We start from the raw sequence: 23,586 nt of genomic DNA on the forward strand, positions 1-23,586 counted from the left end.
CCTGCTCTTGTTGATCACTGTGGCTTCACACTGCTGTGCTGGCAGCTTGGCATCCCTGCCTCTCGGTTAAGGGCGACGATGTGCCTGCTCGTTTAAGCAGTAAAGGAAAAAAAAAAATGTTTTAAAGTGGGCTACAAATTTGTAGTTTCTAATGATATTCATAGCAAATGAAAGGATTCGCATGGTAATGTAATGGGTGGCCCTGACCACATTTACATGTATGCCATTTTTGGGAAGGTTGACTCATGTCAGTTGGTCATTTTCCAGGTACATGCGACACACCACCCTGTGATGTTTTAGGAATACGTTTAGTGAATAAATGAAATCGTTTTTGCAGTATTAAATCGTCAAACTCCTACGTTGAGTGAATAACCACAGTAAGAAGACTCGCCTTGATTTTCATTTTCCCTCTGTTTATTACACAAATAATTAGATGCAGACTATGCTTCACCGGCTAAAGTCTGAGCAGTTTTCCAGTGCTCGTTCACACAAAGCAATATCTGTGTGTAAATGTGGTCAGTTTGCAATTTTTAGTCCTGCGTATGGTTTTTAATATCCTGAAGGAGGAGGGTTGTAAAACTGCGAGTTTGTCCAGTTTTGTAGTTTTCTGAACTCTGATTTGTGGTTGAAGGCAATCGTGACGCAAACTGAGAACATTTTGTTGTAATTGTATACTGGAAATGTATCACTGTGTATACGGTTTGGAATAACGATTTAACGACTTCACAACCCATTAGCACAATGTGATTTTTAGCATTTTCCTCCCACTCTGTAGTAAGATGTGCTGGCTGTCAGCCTGAGCTCCAGAACCCCTCATGCTTCTGGTTGTGCTGTTTGCTGTGTTTTGCACCCCATGTGTTGAACAGTGTGTGTCGATGTGCATCAGCATGTTGCCTTTATTGCTTAAGGTTGCCATGCATTAAACGTGATCACGAGTGATTTTGTGTGTGAACAGCGTTTTCAGTAGGTTTTACCTTGTCTTCATCTTGCAGTGCATCATGATGTTTGTGTTGTGTTGTACCACATAAGGACATTTTATTTACGTTTCCTGAATGCAGATTAAGAATAGTCTTGGGCTAAAATGAATAATTTATGGAGTTATTATATTGGTAAACATCTTAAGTCCTGGACTAAGCTTGAAGTGCATAGTTTATTATATAGCATAGACCAAGAGCTAAACAGATATTTGAAATCGAAAGCAGAATGCTGATGTCCGTTCTTTATTTCAGGGAGTATCTATTCGAGTCCTGGCCTCTACAGTAAGACGATGACTCCCACCTATGACTCTCGAGATGGCAGCCCACTTTCCCCCACCTCAGCCTGGTTCGGAGACAGTCCGTTGTCTGAGGGCAATCCCAGCATCCTTGCTGTGAGTCAGCCCATCTCCTCACCTGATATACTGGTTAAGCTCTATAAACCGCCCTCTCTCCTCGATAAGGCCAAGATAAATCAGGGGTAAGTCCAGAAACTTGGTTCTAATGATTTGGTGATTTTTAATTTGTGATGGATTGGGTTGTAATTTGGCTATCGTGTGTGTGTGTGTGTTCTGAAGGTGGCTGGACTCTTCCAGGTCTCTAATGGAGCAGGACGTTAAAGAGAATGATGTTCTTCTTTTGCGGTTCAAATATCATAGCTTTTTTGATCTCAACCCCAAGGTTAGTGTCTTATCTTGTTGTACAGTAGGGTGCATCAGTTGCCCTCATTTTCATAAAATCTGATGCATTTTTGTTCGGGTGTTCCTTTTCACCAATAAAGACATCCTGTGAAATTTTTTGAACATATTCAAAAGTCTAATGGTGGCACCATGAAGTTCATTTTTTGCCAAAAAACGCTTATTTTATGTTTTCGCGTAAGGTTTGAATCACAATGTTGGACTCCGTTTATTGATTTCTTGTGAGCCAGAGATCATGTTAAGAACCTTTGCAAGGGATTGAGAAGCATTAATGTGATTCATAATACATTTGTATTGTTTAAAAGTAGTTGAACAATGATTCAGTGAACAGCTAAAACTCAAACTGTGCTTGATAATATATTTAGAATATGTACTAAAAATGTGTATCTAAGATATTTGGTATACTCTATAAGGTGCCATAATGTTTCATGAAAAGTGATCGAAATTTTGTCATAAAAGTCATAAAATAGCAGCTTTTTCCATAACTTTGAGCTCCTGGTGCCACCATTAAACTTTTGAGTTTTGTCAAAATATTTCACCCAGTGTGTTTTCTTATCAAAAGGAATATAAAAACAAAAATGCATCATGATCGGAGGAACTTTTCATTTTTAGGGGGCAACTGATGCACCCTATTGTACAGTCCAGTATAAGCCCGTTAGATGATTTTCTTTCCTAGAGTACATTGCGCTCTTGAATATTTGGATTCTGAAGTGTATTGTTAATGATGCAATCAGTAGAGGAATGCAGAAAACTAAGTGTTTTTCAGACAGTCGTGACACCTTGATGTCCTGTAGTCCACTGTGCTGAATTCTTAGCAGTCAGGTAGTTGTTGCAGCTGGCATAGTGGGTGTGAGATGGAGGAAGTGGCTTTCAGACGTGTCCTGTTTGCTCAGCTGGAATGAACAAGCTGTGCTGTCTCTTGCCCCCCACAGTATGATGCTATCCGGGTTAACCAGCTATACGAGCAGGCCAAATGGGCCATCCTGCTGGAGGAAATCGAGTGTACTGAGGAAGAGATGATGATGTTTGCGGCCCTGCAGGTAAATAAGAGTGAATGTGTGTGTGAGAGTGAGGTGAGGGAGGATTCCAAAGGCTGGGAGGTACATCTTGAAGGCCATATTAGGCAGTGGGATCGCTTCGTAAGCCAGTGATGAGCGAGCGCATAGTGTTTATGTTGGGCTCCCTGCTGTCCTGTGCCGTTAATGGACTGACAGAGTTGTGTGCTTGTAGTTGGCCAGGGTTAACCGCTGTCTGCAGATGTATGTGGTGTTACCGTACAGTGTCCCTTTTTCTGTATCACAGTCTTTAGGCTTCACTTTTCGAATCTTTCTTGTGGTTAGTTTACATACAGTACATCTCAAGATATTTGCTAGTCCAAGTATAAGAACGTGAACAGGCTTGACATGTTTTTATATCTGGATTAAAAAGATAAAACGTACAATTTACAGTTCTGTACGTAGACGTGATCAAATTGCCCTTTGCTCAAAGTGACCGTTTGCATATTTGTTTAGGTCTGTATATATTTGCATATCAGCATTTCGGTTGAACCAGACAAGAAATTGTAAAATGCTCATTTAGCCTTGCAAATGAACCCGAAAGCTTTTAAGCTGCACTAAGCCTCTACGCCAGGGCAGCTTGACCCAGGATATAACGAGGAGTCTTAGGGAGGAATTTAAGGTTCTGGGTGTGATCTGAGCCCCAGTGCCCCCTGTGGAAGCCTTGTTGGTCTTGGTGGGCACTGCTATTTCAGACCATCATTAAAGCTGGGTGACGAGACCCGAGGACGCCAAACTGTCTTCACCCCCGTGTGTGTGTGCGCCCACTAAACTGGTTGTAGGACCACCCAGTCTAACGTTCATCCATGTCCAGCAACAGTCATGCTTAAGAGGTGTTAGTTTTGCAGCATGGGATTTATTGAGTTGTATCCGGGGTCTAGTATTTCCTGCCCCTCAGACGCTAGCTGTGGCGAGTTTAAATTAGTCCAGACTGCCTCTACGTCAGAGCTGCGTTTGGATGGCTGGTTAATGTTGGGATTGGGTTTCAGATCTCGGAGTAGTTTCAGCGTGAGCTTCTAACAGCCTTCATCTTGAATTATCAGTGTCTGAGTGTCGTGGGATCTGCTCAGCTCAAGGTGTTTAATTGAACATGGATAGCCTACTAGAGTCGAAAGATATACCTGTCGTCTCTGCTTATAAGACCATCTGCTTATTTGCATGCAAGTGTGAGGTGAAGGCAGCTGTTTGATGGTACAAATACCATTTGTCAGCAAGTTGTATTTAGGGATGAGTCTCCATTGTCATTTTCCACACAGCCTTATGACTAAAAAAATAAGCGTACTCGTACACAGTAATCAGAAAAATGGGGTCAATATGGAAAATGATTACAATGGAATATTAGCTTAGCAAGTTGGATACTGTTCTTGCACTGTATTTAAAGGAGAACTGAAGGCAAATTTTATCAAAATTCTGTTTATCTCATTTTATTAAATATCAGAATGCATTTTTGATCGCTATTTTGTCGCTGCTATAGCAAGTTATGAGTGTTTGAAATATGCTCTGCAATAGATCAGTCCATGTGTCAAAGCAATGGCCGTAAACGAGATTCGTGCGAGACATCGTAGGACGGAAGTAAAATGTACAGCGGAAATCAAAGTGACCAACATCTGCCAACGTTGTCAAAAGACGCGCGCACCCTCTTTCGAATGCTGATGTAATCAAGCCGGAAGTTTTGTTTGTTTTGATAGCAAATCAGGAAAGTTTGGAAAAAAAAGTAGGCAGTAATCGTCATTTAAACTCGTTTTTGTGCAATATTTCGTTTGGAAAACAGTTTTCAAAATGGCGGCGCTGACACTTCATGTTTCGAAGTCTCGCACAAGTCTCGTGAAGATCGCGCGGATAAGCGACGCCTGCTGTGGACCAAAGAAACTAAATTCAACATGGCGAAAAACTGAATAGGTCGATAAATATAATATTTAATTGCAATTAGTTGCCAATACGAGTCATGATATAAGGTAGGGCTGCTCGATAAATCGTTAAATCTCGATTCACACATACACGTGATCTCATTTCGAAACGCAACGATTCTTAAGCATTTTATTTCACGAGCGGCATCACAAACAAATGCTCCCATTTCTTCCCGGATTTTTTCAAGCGCCCCCTAAAAGCAGCACTGCCGCCGACTCCTCCCTCGACCTATGGTAAAGCGTCTTTACAACACGTTATTCAGTCAGTGAAGGAAGCCCGCCTGCAGTTGTGTGTGTGTGGAAACCAGTGTTGCCAGATTGGGCGGTTTCCTGCCCAATTGGGGGGTTTTGAATTCTACTTTGCAGGCAAAAAATGGCTTGGGCTGGTTGACAAAAATTGGGCGGGTTTGACGTTAGTTCGGCAGGTTTTTATCAGAGGTTTATAAATATTTCACACCATAGACCTGGTTTACCCAGTACCCCTTAGGTATTTTTAAACAACCAAACTCGAGCATTGGCCTAAATTAATCATTAACAATAAACATTAATCTCATTAAGTATTATTTAAACAAAAAAAGTCGATGTAACTGTAAGACTAATATGAATGTGTGTAATGTAGTGCAGAAACTGAACTCATATAAACTAGTAAATAAGAATGATGCCCTCCATTTTCTCTTCTCATGTTACGTTCAGCCATGCATCATAGCCTAACTTTTTTTTTTTTTTTTTTTTTTAATTGAAGTATATAAAACAGGTACAATCTAACAAATCCACAAAAATCAGGATAACCGATGAAGAAAATGCATGGATGTAGACAAAAATAAATTAAGCAGAATAACTAGGCCTATAAAATTAATAAAACAAACAGGATAAATAAAAAGATAAATAAATAAGACAAATAAAAAATAAATAACCTCAGCAATGCAGATGTTATAAACAGTGCAATAAACATTTTGTATAAAAAATCGTGCCAAAGAATCGTGATCTCAATTCTAAGCAAAAAAAAAAAAAAATCGTGATTCACATTTTTTCAGAATCGTGCAGCCCTAATATAAGGTTACTAAAACTAAAAATGTAATTGAATAACACGTTAATTAAGAAATAGAGCGAGTTTAAAAATGACTTTGGTTCTCCTTTAATGAAGAAAGTACTGATTTTCCCATTCAGTACTATTGAACATGCTCTAATTTTGAATTACTCGTTTCGTTTTCAGTATCACATCAACAAGCTGTCCATCATGTCTTCAGACAATCACATGAACAACAGTGAGAAGGAGGTGGATGAAGTGGACGCTGCGCTGTCCGACCTGGAGATTACCCTGGAGGGAGGAAAGACCTCGAACACACTGGTACTCACTCTCTTGTGCATACACATGCACGCGCGCGTGCACACACAGGCTTGAAGTCTCCACTGGCATGTTCTGCATTTCAATTTGAATGAGGTTTTTTTTTTTTTTTTTTTTTAAAAGCTGATCAACAATTTGAATGAACCCTTCAGCTAAGTCCTCAGGTGTGTTTGTGTTCTGTCTTCATTCCCAGGGTGACATTACATCCATCCCTGAACTGGCTGATTATGTGAAAGTCTTTAAGTGAGTTTAACACAGCACAGCTTCTCAGGATTAACTCCTGATGTTTCTTGTTTGTTTTGTTTAATATTGTACGAGCTTGAATGTTGTATACAAGTATGTTTGACAAGACAGTCTTTCAGAGGCAGATTTGTTTTGAATAGGCTTGGAAACTGATGAAGGGCATAATTTTACAGAACTGTTTTAGGATCAAAACAAGCTTAAAGTAAAATGTACCAAAATATAAACAAAAATCAGCCATTTTTTAGGTCAAGTTTTGTCTTATCTTATGAATTCACTGTTTGTTTATGCATCATATCAAATGCATCTAACTTTTGGTCATGTTTGGGTCTTAATTCTTCATGCATTCTGATATTTGCTTCCCTTCTCAGGCCAAAGAAACTGACACTGAAAGGACCCAAGCAGTACTGGTGCACATTCAAGGACATCACAATCTCCTGCTACAAGAGTCGTGAGGAGGCCCATGGCATACCTGCCCACCAAATGAACCTGAGAGGTGAGGACCACTTTGGGTTTATTTTTCTCGGATCAATCCTTGACGTATTAGAAGCTGAAGTTGTGCACTCCTGTGGTGTTTTCCAGGCTGTGAGGTTACACCAGATGTAAATATTTCTGGTCAGAAATTCAACATCAAGTTGTTAATCCCAGTAGCGGATGGCATGAACGAGATCTGGCTGCGATGCGATACTGTGAGCAAATATCCACACATTCCATTAGCGCCTGAATGAACACGGAGTAACTATAACTTCAGATCATACATCTCTCACGTTTATGAATTCGTTGAAATTGACTTTGTTTTTTTGTTTATTCGCTCTTGTTTAGGAGAAGCAGTATGCACAGTGGATGGCTGCCTGTCGTCTGGCCTCCAAAGGGAAGACAATGGCAGATAGCTCCTATAACCTGGAGGTCCAGAACATTCTGTCCTTCTTAAAGATGCAGCACATGAACCCAGATCCCCAGATTATTGAACCAATCACCACAGATATCAACCCTGAGTGTCTCGTCTCACCACGATATCTGAAGAAGTACAAGAACAAGCAGGTAACTGAAGATGGTGTGGTTAGAACCTGTAGTTGCTCTGAAAAACGGTCTAAGAAATGTGCATTGGATTCCAACTGAGCAAAAGGAGTGTGGGGCTCTCCGGTCCAAATAATGAACTACAGTTTTGGTGGAACTGATGATGATTACTAGGGCTGTAACGATATGCGTATCGAAATCGCGATACGCAGAGCCACGATCCGTATCGCGATACAAGAAGGCAGAATCGCGGTACACCCTTTCAAACTTCTCCTCAGCCCAAAAACAGAGGCACTTCCAAACTTCAATTTATGAATACTTTTACTTTTTATTTAAATTACATTTTAAACTTTACTTAAATTACTTTTATTTTTTTATATCTATTAGTAAGTCATTTTTTCGCCGACCTGCGACAATCTTCTGCGAGTCACGCAACGTCCACACTCGCCACTGGCAGAGCATTCATTTCTTTTAAGCGGTCGCCATTCTGGTTGCGACGCGGGGAGCAAATCTGTAAACAAGCAGCTCATTGGCTGGCTAGGTGTGCCACAAGCCAATCACAATCACTTGACCGGAAAGGCATGCAGTGTTGCCAGATTGGGCAGGTTTAGGTGCTTTTTGGCTGGTTTTGAACATATTTTGGGGTGGAAAACGTTAGCAATATCTGGCAACACTGAAGGCATGTCTGCTTGGGCGGAAGCCTTCTGCGGCAGTTACATTTTGACACGCGAGCAATGTTTCACCATAAAAATTCCGTAATTTCCATCTGTTTTCCGCGATCACAGAAAATCATTGGCCCTATGAGAGAGAGACAGTGAGAGAGCCACCCCCCCAAAAAAAATCTTAACGGATTTACACGATTTGGAAAAATGACTTTTTCAGAACCGAAAAAAACAGAGCTTCCGGCTCAACAGTATTATTTTGAGAAATAAAACAATCTTTGGATATACATTTTGTTCATTTTTGCATACATATTACTCATTCTCTGCAGTGGTCTGAATTATGTTATTAAATAGTTAATGTAAGTAAGTAAATGTTAATAAGTCAAATTTACTACTTTAAAAAAACCATTTAAAAAAAAAAATCGTGGGCGTATCGAATCGTGGGTCAAAAATCGCGATACGAATCAAATCGTGAGTTGGGTGTACCGTTACAGCCCTAATGATTACACACCTAAACCTTCTAAAGTACTTTTGCGATTCTTTGTAAATCTAGTTCCTGTGTTGGGAAATGATTAGAAACCAACACAGAGAAACAGACTGTAGTATACAGTTTGATGAAATGGAGCAGTAGGGATAAAGAATGCAGGCGTGTAAAAGTGTGTGTGTGTAACAGGGTGAAAGGGCCTGGAAAGAGGAGTTGGGTTCTGCTATACATACCAGTGTACTGGGTGTGAGTCCTCCCAAATGGCCTCCTGGCATTAGACTGTCCTGCAGAGGAATGCATGCATCTATTCCACTTATCTACATCGCACCTCTTCCCTCCGTACCTACTGCAGTGCTGTGAAACCCTGATCAGAGCACACCCATGAAAACCAAGTTTCTTTTTCTGCTTGTTGAGCTGCTAAATTAGGACTAAGACGTGCCTAATAAAAACAATAGGAAGTGAGTCAACAGCTGCTTTCCATGAATGTAATAAATGCGGTAGTTATTGTTCCTCTTCATTTGTTGCCTGGCAATATGAAAGATTTGGAAAGTTTGGTCAGGGCTAGTCCAAGTGTTTCCTCTACTGTCCATGATACTGTGAGAACCTCTGCTGAAAGAGGCAGTGATACAGATGTGATGTAGATATAAAACCTCAACCAGGTCAGCAAGTCGGTCAGATGTGCTGCCATGTTAGTGCCCTGGAAGTCAAAATTGTTTCAAAGGTTTTTTTTGTTTGGTTTTTTTGGTTTGTAAAAGCCAATATGACATATATTTGGCTCAGCCTTTTGTCTGAAGCCTGAAGAGGCACCTGTCTATATTGTGTATGTTTAACCGAGTTCGATTGTGTTTAAGAATGTAATTGGCGTGCCAGCCTCAGGTAGCGATTCCACATTTGTGGTCTGGGGCCACTGTGCCATGTTACATAACCTCAATTTGCAGTGTAATCCTCCATAGCTGAGGAGCAGATTTTGCAACATAGGTTCGAATCCTGGCATCGACGCATTTCTGGGCAGGCTATTTTTTTTTTTTCTACTCCTGTACCATAGCTTCTCTTTCTCCCAATCAGACACAGGCTGAGCTCAGACCTGCGCAGGTCTCTAGTTAGATGTAGTTAATTTGTAAAAATTTTTGATGACCTATTCCTGTACTAATACCGCGAGTTGGCCTAGTGGTTAGCGTGTCCGCCTCTCGATCAGGAGATCGCGAGTTCTACTCGCAGTCGGGTCATACCAAAGACCATCATAAATATGGTACCTGGCAAGGCATGCTGCAATACAGATGCGAATGGGGAGTCAAGCTCTCGTGGTTACCAGAGGACTAGGCCCCCCCCCCCCACTGTAACCCTAGCTATGTATTAGGCGAGAGGCCGAGGGCTACGGAAACGGAGATCGGCACTGCCCTGTGGGAAGGACTTTGATTTGATTCCTGTACTAATATTACTTTTGTCCGATTAAATGCCCAACCCAGGGGCCTTGCTCTACAGTAACAGCTAGTTAGCAGCACACATGGTTAATTTGTGCATTTTTTTGGCTGTGTGCTTTCCTGCACACTTCATTTCCAATAGGGTGGAATTTGTTCACGGTCATGTGACTGGCACCTTTTCAGAGGGGTTTTTCACTGGATCAGGGCTGTTCATTCCCAGAAAGTCTTGCTACCTCAGACTGAACAAGAACGCAATTCTGTCATTTGACATAGTCAGGGCTTCTTTGTCAGGAATGTTAAGTAATGCACTGTATGGCCAAAATTGTGTAGGCCTTCCCCTAAACTGTTTCCACAAAGTAGGAGAAACACAATTGTATAGGATGTCGGAGTATCCTGGAGCATTACAGCTTCCTTTCACTGGAACTAAGGGGTCCAAACCAGTTCCAGAATGACCATGCCTCTCCTGTGTACACAGCGAGGTCCAGGAAGACATGATTTGCCAAGTTTGGAGTAGAACAACAAAGCTCTGATCTCAATGCTAGTGAACACCTTTGAGAAACTGCAGCCTGGGCCTTCTCGCCCATCAGTACCTGGTCTCAGTAATGTATCTTAACACTCGAATGAAAATCCTGACAACCTGTGTCCGTCCACGCTTGCTTTGTAGTGTGCAGGCGTGGCATCTTACCAAGGTGGAACTGAACAGGATTGAAGTGGTTTGGAACAATTTTCTAAAGCATCGGTCACAACCGGCCGTACATGCTCCTACGGCCGGTCTACGTGCAAAAAATGCAAGAAACGCACGGCGGGCACGCGTGAAACGCACGGCGGGCACGCGTGTGACGTGCTGATTTTCGAGCCGCAGACCGGCCGCAGAGGTTCTTTGTCATGTCAAACAAACTCTACGGGCGCTTACGTTTTTTTTCAGGTTGCAAGACAAACTTACGGCCAACGCGCGTCTTTCTCCATGAACAAAAAAACCCTCAGCGATTTGGGAAACGCCAAAAATCGCACGGCCAAAAAATCGTACGTCTGGTTGTGACCTAGGCTTAAGGAAATTTGCCCGTAAGAATGTACCACCACCATCTAGAAAACACAAGGCGGGAAACGAGCCAAAAACCTCAGTCGAAGGGGAACTTGATTGGGCCTACGAGATACCTAATGCCTGGTTGCATGAAATTATCCAATCGCAGTCAATTTCAGACTTTTGCCAAGTACAACATTTGAAATGTATAGCTCGCGTACTATGCAGAATGAGCAATGATGCAATCCAAAAAAAGATCCTATTCGACAAGAGATGCCAATGGCATAAATTTAAGGTGGTGTTTAAACTAGAGAAATGTCAGATCCTCAGAACTACGATGGAGAAACGGAATTTCCAGCGGCTCATGGACTACAGTTTTCGACCTCCAAGGCCGATCACGCGTCACGTGGGAAAAAATGATGCATCACTAACACTGTTGGATGATTTATGTAAATCAGACAAGCACTTAAATTTGCTGTCACTCTTCAAATCAGATCATGGTTCTCCTAACATTTCACTGGTTTAAACTCAATGTTCCATAACAAATTGTGTCCAGGTGGCACTGCCATGCGAACAGTACATCCTGTTCGCAGAGCTGCTTCACCCTGCTGTGGAAAAGAGGCTTTTTGCCCGTGTAAGACCTACATGTGGAGACTGCACCATAGATCTTATTCATGTAAAGATGGGGTGTTCGTGTACAGATGTTTTAAGGAAGACCATATAGCGTTCTCTGCACCAGTAGAAGTGAACTGGGGGGAAAAGTGCAACTCGAGGGAATAAAAATGTAGAATCCATAAAAGTTTCTGCACTGAACTGTATAGTGGAGAATTGTGCATGGTACATGTGTAAGTGATTAAATTGTAGCATAGCACATGTTGGTATGTTTTGGCTGATACTATGGGACTGCTGGAATGTGCGCAGTGTGTAAGTGATTAGATGGTGGAAGGGGGTGTTTGAATGAAGAGGTGTAGCTGCTTTAAATGATGAGTCAGAAGTGTGCAGGGTATGGGTGTAAGCCAAACGTAGTGTGGCGAGTACTCCGAGTGGCCAGCCTGCTGAGAAGGCTGTAAATTAGCAGCGCAGGAAATGCCTTATTAAAAGGGACAGAATGTGCATCGTTGCAGTTTGATACAAGTGTGGAAACTTGACAACCCAGCAACAGAGCTTAGCAAACTTTGAATGGAACAACGTTTAGTGCACAGTGCCGTCATTTAAAGCACATCCGCCCTGTTTTTACTCCACTCGGAAACAGGAAGATGGTTGGCGCACGTAGATGGGAGCGAGCGAGGCCACTAGGGCCTGCCGAGCGTGTAGTGTTGGTGAGGAGCAGTGGTTTTGGCTGAAGTCCAGCGAGTGCAATGTTTGGAGGGGTAGTGGCTTGTAATATGACCAACCCTCCCCAGCTGCTCTCCACCCTGTCGTCACTACATCAAAGCTCCAAGTCATCTGATCCACAGAGTCTGTGTTTGGTATGGAGGGGAGGGGTGGGGACGGACAAAACGGGCGGGAAAACAGCAGGAAACGAGAGCCGCCTGTGAATGTAGCTTTGGACAAACTCGACCAGCGCGCTCAGCTGTGCAGAAGATGCTGGATTTTGGGGGGATTTTTTTTTTTCCCGTCTACTCCAACCTTGTCTTCAACAAACCAGGCAGTTCCTCACTTTTAATTTGGAGGGTGAAATTATTTAATTAGCAGAACTTTTAAACACACTGATGTAATGTAAGGATTGACGGTTTGCTTTTATGTTGTGTTTGGCAGGTGTTATCCAAAAAAAATACATACCAGTCAAATGCATAAAGAAAGGCATCATGAGTTTTTGTTTGGATTTAATTTGGGATCTAGCACCCTCTTGTGGAACTGTACAGTATCTCAGTAATCTTTGTCCTTTCATTCCTGAGATGAGGGTAATTTCTGAAGGGGCGGAGAGATGGATGGATGGGTGAGCCATGTTGGCTACGATCTGTATTAAATTTTGTTTAGGTATTCTGTACCATGTTTTATATTGATTGAAGGTTTACTAAATACTACTGATCTGTTATCAATTAAGTCTTTCAACAGGTAAAAGTTGAAATCTTTTTTTTTTTAAATGAAATGTCTTTTCATTGTTGTGTACGTTTTCCAATATGCTGTGCGCTTCTTGTTACACCTCCGTTTTTTCCTTGTGTGTTCAGCTGGAGACTGCTGCATGAGCTTGGCTTACCATGTGTTCCCTTTTTTGTTTGGCGTTTTTTGACATGCTGGCTGATAAAGGCTAATCTTTTTTTTTTTTTTTTAAACTTGTCTGCTAATTTCTCACTCGCTTTATTTATTTGTTGATTTATTTTTACGGTTTTATCTTTTTCCTTCTTTTGCCCTTCTCCTGCCCCTGACCTTCTCAGCCAGGCTATATCAGGGACCTGGTAAGTCCGTTGCTTGCAGTGATGTCTTTCTTAACCCTGTCATTCTTGTTAGATATCCATTTTCTCACTAATTTCGTGGTCAAATGGCGAACTGGTGTGCTTTAAAATAGGGCCCAACTGATTTAAAAAAAAAAAAAAAAGCTACTAAAAATTGATAGCCAGTTACATATGCTGATGCACTCAGCTATATCGAGAATATATGAAATATTCCTTTTTATTATACTTTGTATAGTTTATAAAGGAGCTAATAACTCCAACTCTTGACAAATATGATTCATTAATTACTCTTATGTAGGTACATTCGAGTCATGGAAAATTGCACTTCAGATTAGGTCACTTCATACTTTTTGTTGCAAAATCCCATTGGGTTCTCTTACGACTGTTAATTTCTGAATGTTGTAAGAGACCCAAGTTAAAATGGAGAAAAGAGGGTTTCAACCATATTAAACCACATTCGTATGGTTTAAATATCTACTGGGGTCTAGTGACCCATGCCTCTGAAGTTAATGAGACGTTAATAATTTGTAGATGCTGGCGTATAAACACATTTTTAAATAGCTAAGCTGTATTTTAAATTCAAAAATGAAAGTTTATGCACCCAGATTTGGATTTAGGAGGTGGGGGAGCTGCTGTTTTTTCATGTTTGCCATCAGTGTGGGTACAGTATCCATAATTTAATATTATATGAAACTGTTTATTTACGTTAAAGTCTTAAGAAGTGGTTTATGTAAGTGTAAATAAAAATTAAAAAAATTTGCTTGTATACATTGCCTGGTCAAAAATAAAGTTGCGCACACTAATATTTAATTGGACCGCCTTTATCTTTGATTCCAGTGCACACGCTTGCTGTGGCATCGTTTCAGCAATCTTATAACATTTTTATAACATTTCTTTATAACATTTCCTTCCATCCAGAGTTGCATTAATTTTTCACTGAAATCCTGGGTGGTTGATGGGAGACTCGAGCTACTGCGTAAAGTCTGCTCCAGCACATCCCAAAGACTTTCAGTGGAGTTCAGGTCTGGACTTTGTGGTGGCCAGTTTGTGTGAAACTGATTCCCCGTATTTCCTGAACTACTCTTTTTCATAATTTGAGGTCTAATTTTATTCCCATGCCATCAGGGAAGAAAAATCCATTGATGTGATGACCTGAATATACTTAATGACCAGGTTATCAGCTGACTTCATTTTATTGCTTCATAATGTTTCTGAGCCTCGACCTGACCAACTGAAGCAGCCCCAGATCATAACACTGCCTCCAGAGGCTTGTTCAGTGGCCACTGTATATATGATGGATGCATCACTTCATGCGCTTCCCTTCTTACCCGGACACGCCCATCACTCTGGAATAGGGTAAATTGGGACTCGTCAAACCACATGACCTTTTTCCATTGCTTTAGAATCCAATCTTTATGCTCCCTAGCAAATTGAAGCCTTTTCTCCTGATTAGCCTCACTAACAATTGGTTTTCCTCTGGCCACACAGCTGTTTAGTCCCAATCCTGAGCGCACTCATCATGGTGTGCATGTGGAAATGTTCTTACTTTCATTATTGGACATAGCCGTGAGTTCTGCTGTGTTTTTTTTTTTTTTTTTTTTAATGATGCGACATCAAGAGTTTTAAAGGGGAACTGAAGTAATTTTTAAACTTGCTTTATTTCTTAACGTGTTGTTCAGTTACATTTTCAGTTTTATTAACCTTATATCGTGACTCGTATTGGCATATTATATTATACACTTATCAGCCTTTTCGGTTTTTAGCCATGTTGAATGTAGTTCGTATGGTCCACGGCAGGCATCGCTTATCCGCGCCATCTTCACGAGACTTGTGCGAGATTTCAAATGTGAAGTGTCAGCGCCGCCATTTTGAAAAGTGTTTACACAGCGGCCAGATCGCCATCTCATTCCATTCATTCATTATCTCTAGCCGCTTTATCCTTCTACAGGGTCGCAGGCAAGCTGGAGCCTATCCCAGCTGACTACGGGCGAGAGGCGGGATACACCCTGGACAAGTCGCCAGGTCATCACAGGGCTGACACATAGACACAGACAACCATTCACACTCACATTCACACCTATGGTCAATTTAGAGCCACCAGTTAACCTAACCTGCATGTCTTTGGACTGTGGGGGAAACCGGAGCACCCGGAGGAAACCCACGCGGACACGGGGAGAACATGCAAACTCCGCACAGAAAGGACCTCGCCGGCCCCGGGGCTCGAACCCAGGACCTTCTTGCTGTGAGGCGACAGCGCCAACCACTACACCACCGTGCTGCCCATCTCATTCCAATTTAGATTAATTTCAAGATTTGCCAGCTTCATCAGCGATGGAGTGTCAGTTCTGTGCGCTGTGGCGTGTGCACCTGAAGGCGTGCCGAGCGGACTCCAGCACGAGCGCTGTGAACAAGGCGCACCTGAGCTCAATTAAGGAACTGTGTTTGCCTATTTAAGGACTGTGCTGATGCATTTGCATCGCAAAGTATTACGATACGTATTACTGAGCCTTTCTACCCGTTGTCTTGATTTCCTGTTTCACGATCCTTGTGCGCGGCACGGTGGTGTAGTGGTTAGCGCTGTCGCCTCACAGCAAGAAGGTCCGGGTTCGAGCCCCGTGGCCGGCGAGGGCCTTTCTGTGTGGAGTTTGCATGTTCTCCCCGTGTCCGCGTGGGTTTCCTCCGGGTGCTCCGGTTTCCCCCACAGTCCAAAGACATGCAGGTTAGGTTAACTGGTGACTCTAAATTGACCGTAGGTGTGAATGTGAGTGTGAATGGTTGTCTGTGTCTATGTGTCAGCCCTGTGATGACCTGGCGACTTGTCCAGGGTGTACCCCGCCTTTCGCCCGTAGTCAGCTGGGATAGGCTCCAGCTTGCCTGCGACCCTGTAGAACAGGATAAAGCGGCTAGAGATGATGAGATGAGACGATCCTTGTGCCTGTTTCTCGTTCTTGTCCTCGCTTAGCCTTTGATGTACTGTTTGCGCCTCGACTGACCCTTTTGCCTGTATTCTCGTTTTTTGTCTAGCCTGCCGTTTTGGATTGTTTGCCTGTGTATATATATATATTCTGCACTTTATTAAAGTATATACTTCTGCACGTGCATCCGCCTCCCTCGCGTACATGACATGGAGATTATTCCATATGACTTCAAACCAACGTGGCATAGAGAAGAGTTGGAAAGATGACAGGATAAGGACGAGTCCGTCGCGCTGGTATTTACGTCATTACTGTCGCACAATTGCAACGTGCCAGATCAGGTGGCTGGTGAGTTTTCAAAATGATAAATACATGCGTGTATTTTTGTGATTTAAATGCATATTATACTGGGCACATTTCCCACATAATCCTCACCAAGGTTTCGGACAGCACTACAAAATGGCGTCCCCACTATATAGTGCCCTATATGGTGAGTAGGGAGCGATTTCGGACACAGGGAAAACTTCCCGCTTGATGACGTCAGCATTCGAAGGAGGGCGCGTGCGTCTTTTGACAACGTTGGCAGATGTTGGTCACTTTGATTTCCGCTGTACATTTTACTTCTGTCCTACGATGTCTTGCACAGGTCTTGGCATATCTCGTTTACGGCCATCGCTTTGACATATGGACTGATATATTATATAGCATATTTCAAACACTCATAGCTTGCTATAGCAGTGACAAAATAGCTGTCAGAAATGCATTCCGATATTTGATAAAATGAGAGAAATAGAATTTTGATGATAAATTTTCTTTCAGTTCCCTTTTAAGTGATTTTCTGATCACGTTCAGCCAGTATTTTTTATTTTCTCCCCAACCACATTACTTTTGCAAAGCTGTTCACCACTGTCCTTCAGGGTTTTTAATAATAGGTTGGACAGTTCTTAACCCACTTCCAGTAGTTTCATATATCTCCTTTGGGGGGTTGGCTTGATGTAGGCCATGAATTTGACCCTTCTGAAACACAGCAACATCTTTTCCAAGACCATGGGGTACATGGTGGTTTAAGATAGGAGAAGCTACTCACTGCATCAGTTAGGGTTAAAGGAATTGTTGCAAGCTGAAACACAATCACTGCAGTAATCGTCCAAATAAAGGCTCTTAAGTATTTGCATATTTAAATCTAAATGGTGAGTTTATTTTGGCCAGGCAGTTCAGTTTAAGGATCTCGTTACATGTAACAAGTAATGATCATCTTAGAATATCTGTCAAATTTGATTGGAGTACTGCTATTTTGTTTGGGCCCTAGTTTAAATCTATCTAGGTTGCTTGATCTAGTCTTATCTTCACGGATTTCTTCTCTCTTTCATACTAACCCATGTGAACATCTTTTTGGAGACCAAATGTGGGTGGTGTCAATACTGGTAAGTTGAAAATCTGAAACGGAAAAGAATAGTACTTTGATGCAGGCAGATCTGTTTTCCTTCAGTGACTGGTTAGTCATGGGTCTGAAGCAGCACTTTACTGTGGTTACGAGTGACTGAACCCCACCACTGAGCGCTCTCACTGAGGAGGAGAGCCTCTCTGCTTCATCGCTTCTCCTCTTCGCTGCACTCACTTCCTGTTTGTTAATAGCATGAAGATTCTTGACGTGTTCCTCAGTGTTGGGGTGTGTTTGTGGGTGTGCTGGGGAGGGTGAGACTAGATGACTGTGAGTGTTGAAAATGTGGTGTTTTTTGCATGTTTTCAGATTTCTGCTCGTATCCTAGAGGCCCATCAGAATGTGGCCCAGATGAGTCTCATCGAGGCCAAGATGCGCTTCATCCAGGCCTGGCAGTCGCTGCCAGAGTTTGGGATCACTCATTTCTTGGCCAAGTGAGTGTGTTGTGTGTAGTCTTGTTAATCATTTTTACAAGTCTCTAAACTCCATGATTTCTGAAATGTTTGAGTTAGGCAAAACAGGCACACCCATTTTACAATTCACTATTTCCATTCAACTGAAAATGTAGATTTATCAAAGGGAGGTGTGTGTGTGTGAGAGAGAGAGAATAACCATCTGGACTCAAAACATATTCATACAGTTAGCTTTTCTGTTCTGTATCAAGTCCTGTAAGAGAGACTTATTTTAATTTATCTTTCTAAGGTTCCAAGGCAGTAAGAGAGAGGAGTTGATTGGCATCACCTACAACCGATTGATCCGCATAGATGCCAGCACCAGAGACGCCATTAAGACCTGGCGCTTCAGCAACATGAAACAGTGGAACGTCAACTGGGAAATCAAGATGGTAAGGTGTTTTCTTAACCTACTCTCAGCTTTAAGAGGATACTACTGTTTTCTGTCCACATGCATTGGATATGAGCAATCGCATGCTCTGATAGCCTCGTAGTAGAGTAGCCAGTCAGCTCATGGGTAGAGAAAAACAAAATGGCGGAGCGTGTTGCTGAACCAGCCGACGATGAAATAAAAACTCAAAAAGACGACCCCCGAAAAATACAAGTGTGTGTGTATATCTAAATATATACACACAAACGCACATGCAGGATTCGTTCGGCAGCGACTTGATCCCGAGGTCCTTTATCCAGCCACATACAAAAAAGTTGTAAGCCTCCATACTTTTCCACGCTTTCATCTGTTTTGCGGTGTAGAAGGACGTCTGCAACACCAGATAGTTCGAGATGTCGGGGAACTCGACTGAAGGGTAGTTTTCCAGATCGTATGGCAAATCCTTCTTTCCCAGACTGTAGAGGTCGATTCCATTGCACATAGCAATCTTCTGAATATATCTAAAGCGAGCAGTGGCTTCTAGATTACGAGCGTACTCTGATAAATTATCGTTAGTTGTTTGCACTACGGCAGCTGTTTTGGTTTGCTAGACCAGGGGTTCCCAAACCTTTCCATGCCGAGGCCCCCCAAACAGCATTAGCTTCTGGCCGGGGACCCCCTTTGCAAACCCACAGACAATGCTACAAAATATGTAAAGAAACATCAACTTTTAGAATGTTTTTGCTTACTTTTATTCAATAGTCAATGATTGTTGCATTTGTTTAGCATAAGAATATTATTAACTAACAACATGTTTTCAACACAAATATTTTCGCACTGAACAATAAACTGTATAACCTCCTGTAGTACCTGATTCAACTCGTTATCCATCCTTTTTGCGACCAGTGCCTCGCGATGGAGCATGCAGTGTGTGGCCACTACATGCGGGGCCTTCTGCTTAATGAGTGCGGTCACTCCACTGATCTTCCCGGTCATTGCCGCGGCTCCGTCCGGGGACACACCCACACAACGGGTCCAGTCCAATCCGTTAGACTCGATGTAATCGTCCAAAACTTGAAAAATGTCTTTCCCAGTAGTTCTTCTTTCAAGTGTTTTACAAAAAGTATTTCCTCCACAAATCTTTCCTGTGAAATAAACCTGATGTACATAAGCAGTTGGGCCTCATTGGATAAATCTGTGCTCTCATCCAGCTGAAGTGCAAAGTATTCGCTGGCTCTCACCTGCTCCAACAGCTCAGCAGATACGTCTTGAGCCATGTCACCAATCCGTCGGCTCACGGTGTGATCAGAAAGTGGGACAGCATCGATTTTTTTTTTTTTTTTTTTTTTTTTTTTTTTTGCAGCATCCTCACCAAGCAATTCTCGGACAATGTCTTTGGTGGCTGGTAAAATCAAATCTTCTCCAATTGAGTGAGGTTTTTTAGCACGAGCAATGTGGTACGAGGCTAAAAATTATGCCTTCAGGGCCCGCTCGGGGACAGTAGCTTGCTGGATGAATGCAGCAGATTGCCTGATCAAATGCTCTTCTTTGCGTCTGAAGAAATCTACCGTTTTTCAGCATCTGTCGGATGTTTTTGTACCAAGTGACGCTGAAGTTTCGAAGGTTTTAAGCACTCGTTTAACAGGGTCTCCAGACAGAGGACGCATTTCGGGCAATCATGGCCATTTTTCTGTGCGGCTGTAAAGCCATACTTGATGTATGCTGCCTCATATTTTCGGATTTTAGTTGGCCAGGACTTCTTAGTTTTTTTCGCAGCAGTGTCCTCCACAGCAGGGCTGTTGGTTTGTTCCTTCGGTCTCTTCAAAAACCTGTTCATTTTGCGCTAGCAATACGCTAGCTTGAGGAGCAAAGCAGCTTGATAAATGGCACAAACCGCAACGTCACAGGCAATCGGAGAGATGAGCATGGCAAACAACGTTTCGATATGATGTATTATTATTAATAATTATATATTATAATAATGATTAAAAAACTAATTACAATATATTTAATAATTATTTTTAAAAAGTACATATTTTTTTCGCAATTTTTTTTATCGTCCCTCCAACTTTCTGAGGCCCCCCTGGCGGGCCCCCACTTTGAAAACCACTGTGCTAGACCACCGGCTGTTTTACCGAACGTGAAATCGCTAAGAATAGTCATGTGACTGAAACCCCAGTATTAGACGTCAAACTAGACGTGCTGCTGAGCACTCAATACAGAATGTACCAATGCTGCCCTCCTTCATGGCTTCCACAGAAGTGACCATTGCTGACACAAGCTCTGTTTGGATGCATGTATTCCTAAAACCTTATTAAATACAGGTGACTAGGCGAAAGCCATGTCATGAAAACGTTCTCCATGCAGTGAGATTCTTGTCTGGTAGTTGCTTATATGTTACACATGCGTCAGATAGAGATTAGGTTTGGGGGAATGCCAGAACATTCCATTATGTAGCTCCATTGAGCCAGTCATATTCTCAGAACCAGTCCTTTTGTATTTTCTGCTTTAGGTTACAGTGGAGTTTGCTGATGAGCCCAGTCTGTCATTCACCTGCGCTGAAGTGGACTGTAAGGTGGTGCACGAGTTCATCGGTGGCTACATTTTCCTGTCGACGAGAGCCAAGGACCAGAATGAGTCTCTTGATGAGGAAATGTTCTACAAGCTCACCAGTGGTTGGGTTTGAGAGGGTGAACCTCTGAGCCCAGTAAAACAGGGGGGTGGGGTGGCATGGGGTGCCTGGGATTTTTGTTCATCTACTCTATTTTTCTTGTGGGTTTTTTTTTTTTAAATCATGCCATACATCTGGCCACAGTGAGTGTTTGTTTGTTTGAAAGCTACCATCTTTTTAATTTAGTTCCTGCCTTAATGCTTCCAAACACCTTTGTAACACTAATGAAGACATGGAATGACTTTGAAGAACGATGAGAGTTTTCCTTCCACCCAAGGCTTCACCTTCTGATCAGATTTTTTTTTTTTTTTTCCTTCGTGAAGCGAGCAGCTATTTTCACAGAGACTGTTGCTTCTCATTCCTTTTCCTTTCCCAGGGTGCTTGGTGAGTGTGTAGTCACTGCATTGTTCTGCATTGTTGGTTGTCTCCACCTCTCTGCCTTATGCCTACTAGAGGGGTTAGTGTGACGTCCATGGCCTTTCAGCTTGCATGCTAATACTCAAGTTTGTCTCAAATGTCACGATCTGATTGTTTTGACAAGTTAAGTCTTGGTGCTGATTTGCCTTTATTCGAATGCAGTCCCTCTTCTGCTTCACTTATGTTGTATGTCATAACTTCCATTGATATTCTTCGTTGTCTCCGTGTTGTTACCATTACCTTTGGCAATAGCAGCCATTTTATGAAAACAATATCCAGCACTCAAACGTTAAACTACATGAGCTCGGTTAGAGGGTCTCTCCGGATCAGCGCTGACCAGAATATTCAACACTACAAGCAGTTTTGCAACTAAGAAGACACTTTTTTTTTTTTTTGTTTTAGTGTGATCTCTTGACGAGACAAGATAGCAAGCACTCCTACATTGAAGGAAAGGTCCACACATGAAGAATAAGCTGTAGTTGCCTTTTTTTTTTTTTTTTTGAGGTCTGACATCCTGAGTCAGCATGAGATAATATATTGATCTTCAGCACTATAGTTTTCGGGTTTATTCTCGCAACAAGCAGTTTGCGGTGCACGTTAAACAGGATGTTGAAGACCATATGATGAAGGAATGAGTCCAGGGATCTTAACCTGCTAGCTACAGAATCTCTAAAACGATCACATGTCTTGAAGGAAACGGTAATGAAAAGCAGGCCTGTGTGCAGTTTAGGGCCCGTGTGTCATGCGAGTACAGCCTCTACCCTCCTGTTCAGTATGAAGTCGGTGAGGATGACCTCAGTTGTGCTTTGGAGCCTGTTGGCTACAGGCAGCACCATGACGTGTCGGTTTCATGTTTTTTCTGTACACCCTTCCCTTCCCTTCCGTCATTCACACTTTATCCTAAACCATATAGTATTATTCAAAGCTGTTATATTGTTATGCATCAGCAATGGGTCACTGTGTTTTAAAGGCAGGACATGCAATGTTCAATTTTTTTTTTTTTCTTCCATGAATATGAAGGAATGCTAAATGAAGTATTAGTTTTTGTAACTAATGTAAAAACAATTTTATAGAATTGTACAGGTATTGTTTTGTTGCTGCTTTTTTTCTGTCATTTTTTGGAAATGCATTTATTTTTCCAGAAGAGAAGGAAAAAAGCCATCTTTTGAGCATTGCTTGGTGGTATGATGTGTACCTGCCTATGTTAAGGTCTTATTGAGTTTTTAAGAGTAAAAAAATATATATATAGGTATATATATATATTAATGTGATGAAGCATGTCTCAAGCTCCAGGTTTAGCTGCTGCACATTTCAGCACACGCGCTTTCTCTCTCTCTCTCACTCTCTCACTCACACACACACACATGCGCACACATTGAAGGACTTGTTTCGTTTTCTGTTACTGTTATTTAGCCTTAAATTAAACACAGTATGTAAATGTTTATTTTCTGTTTGATGCATTGGAATATTTGACAAGCGTCTTTTCTTGATTTTATCTGCTAGCACACAGTAATAAATTCTTTTAGCAGCAAATTTGTCATTTTATAGCAAGTTGCTAGGAAAATGTTAGAACCTGTTTTTAATAGTCCTATATGAATGCTCATTTTAAGAGGTATGAGTTGAATTATGAAGGAGAACCATCGCCCCCTGGAGTTTGAGACAAATTGTCATAAAATGAAGTACAATAAAAAGCTACTTTAGCATATCTTTTCCCTTTTTTATTTTTTGCTTGTTTTTGTTTGTCTCAGATTCTGAACGGCAGTGCATGGCCTGCTGGTTTTAGACTGTAAATGCATTTATTTAAAAAAAATAATAATAAAAATGATTTTTATTTAAAGCCAATGAGAATGCTACTGTTTGATGCTGTCACCAGCAGAGGTCGCTGTCTGTCTGTACTGCAAACTTGGCACTTTAGAACGGTGCTAAGATTAGTTTCAGGTAGAGGGGTGTGTGGGTCCCCCCCCCCATTTTTAATTTATTTATTTTTTTTATAAAGAGAGAGAGAGGGGATAGCGAGAGTAGTTCATCAACACTGCAGTGAGAACTGGAATGGACTCTTCTTGTATCTGCTCGTCACGCCCCTTAGGTTTGGTACCATGG

General features: G+C 41.9%; 1 protein-coding gene across 4 annotated transcripts in view; it reads left to right on the forward strand.

Moving 5' to 3' along the window:
* fermt2 (FERM domain containing kindlin 2) overlaps nucleotides 1–23,328 on the forward strand; it is a 78,845-nt gene extending 55,517 nt beyond the window's left edge. For 2 of the 4 annotated variants that reach the window (XM_060934588.1, XM_060934590.1), the window contains 12 exons: nucleotides 1,230–1,455; nucleotides 1,553–1,655; nucleotides 2,605–2,712; nucleotides 5,848–5,982; nucleotides 6,173–6,222; nucleotides 6,591–6,715; nucleotides 6,802–6,908; nucleotides 7,042–7,260; nucleotides 13,203–13,223; nucleotides 17,886–18,010; nucleotides 18,279–18,420; nucleotides 20,911–23,328. In XM_060934588.1, the coding sequence (XP_060790571.1) occupies nucleotides 1,230–1,455; nucleotides 1,553–1,655; nucleotides 2,605–2,712; nucleotides 5,848–5,982; nucleotides 6,173–6,222; nucleotides 6,591–6,715; nucleotides 6,802–6,908; nucleotides 7,042–7,260; nucleotides 13,203–13,223; nucleotides 17,886–18,010; nucleotides 18,279–18,420; nucleotides 20,911–21,084 (1,535 nt within the window). In that variant the 3' untranslated portion in view covers nucleotides 21,085–23,328. The remainder of the gene's footprint in view (nucleotides 1–1,229; nucleotides 1,456–1,552; nucleotides 1,656–2,604; nucleotides 2,713–5,847; nucleotides 5,983–6,172; nucleotides 6,223–6,590; nucleotides 6,716–6,801; nucleotides 6,909–7,041; nucleotides 7,261–13,202; nucleotides 13,224–17,885; nucleotides 18,011–18,278; nucleotides 18,421–20,910) is intronic. The other 2 variants (XM_060934589.1, XM_060934592.1) reach the window with 1 other exon arrangement.
* The last annotated feature ends 258 nt before the right edge of the window (nucleotides 23,329–23,586 follow it).

The sequence above is a fragment of the Neoarius graeffei genome, chromosome 11, assembly GCF_027579695.1.
Source record: "Neoarius graeffei isolate fNeoGra1 chromosome 11, fNeoGra1.pri, whole genome shotgun sequence".
In the NCBI taxonomy this organism is placed as follows: Eukaryota; Metazoa; Chordata; class Actinopteri; order Siluriformes; family Ariidae; genus Neoarius; species Neoarius graeffei.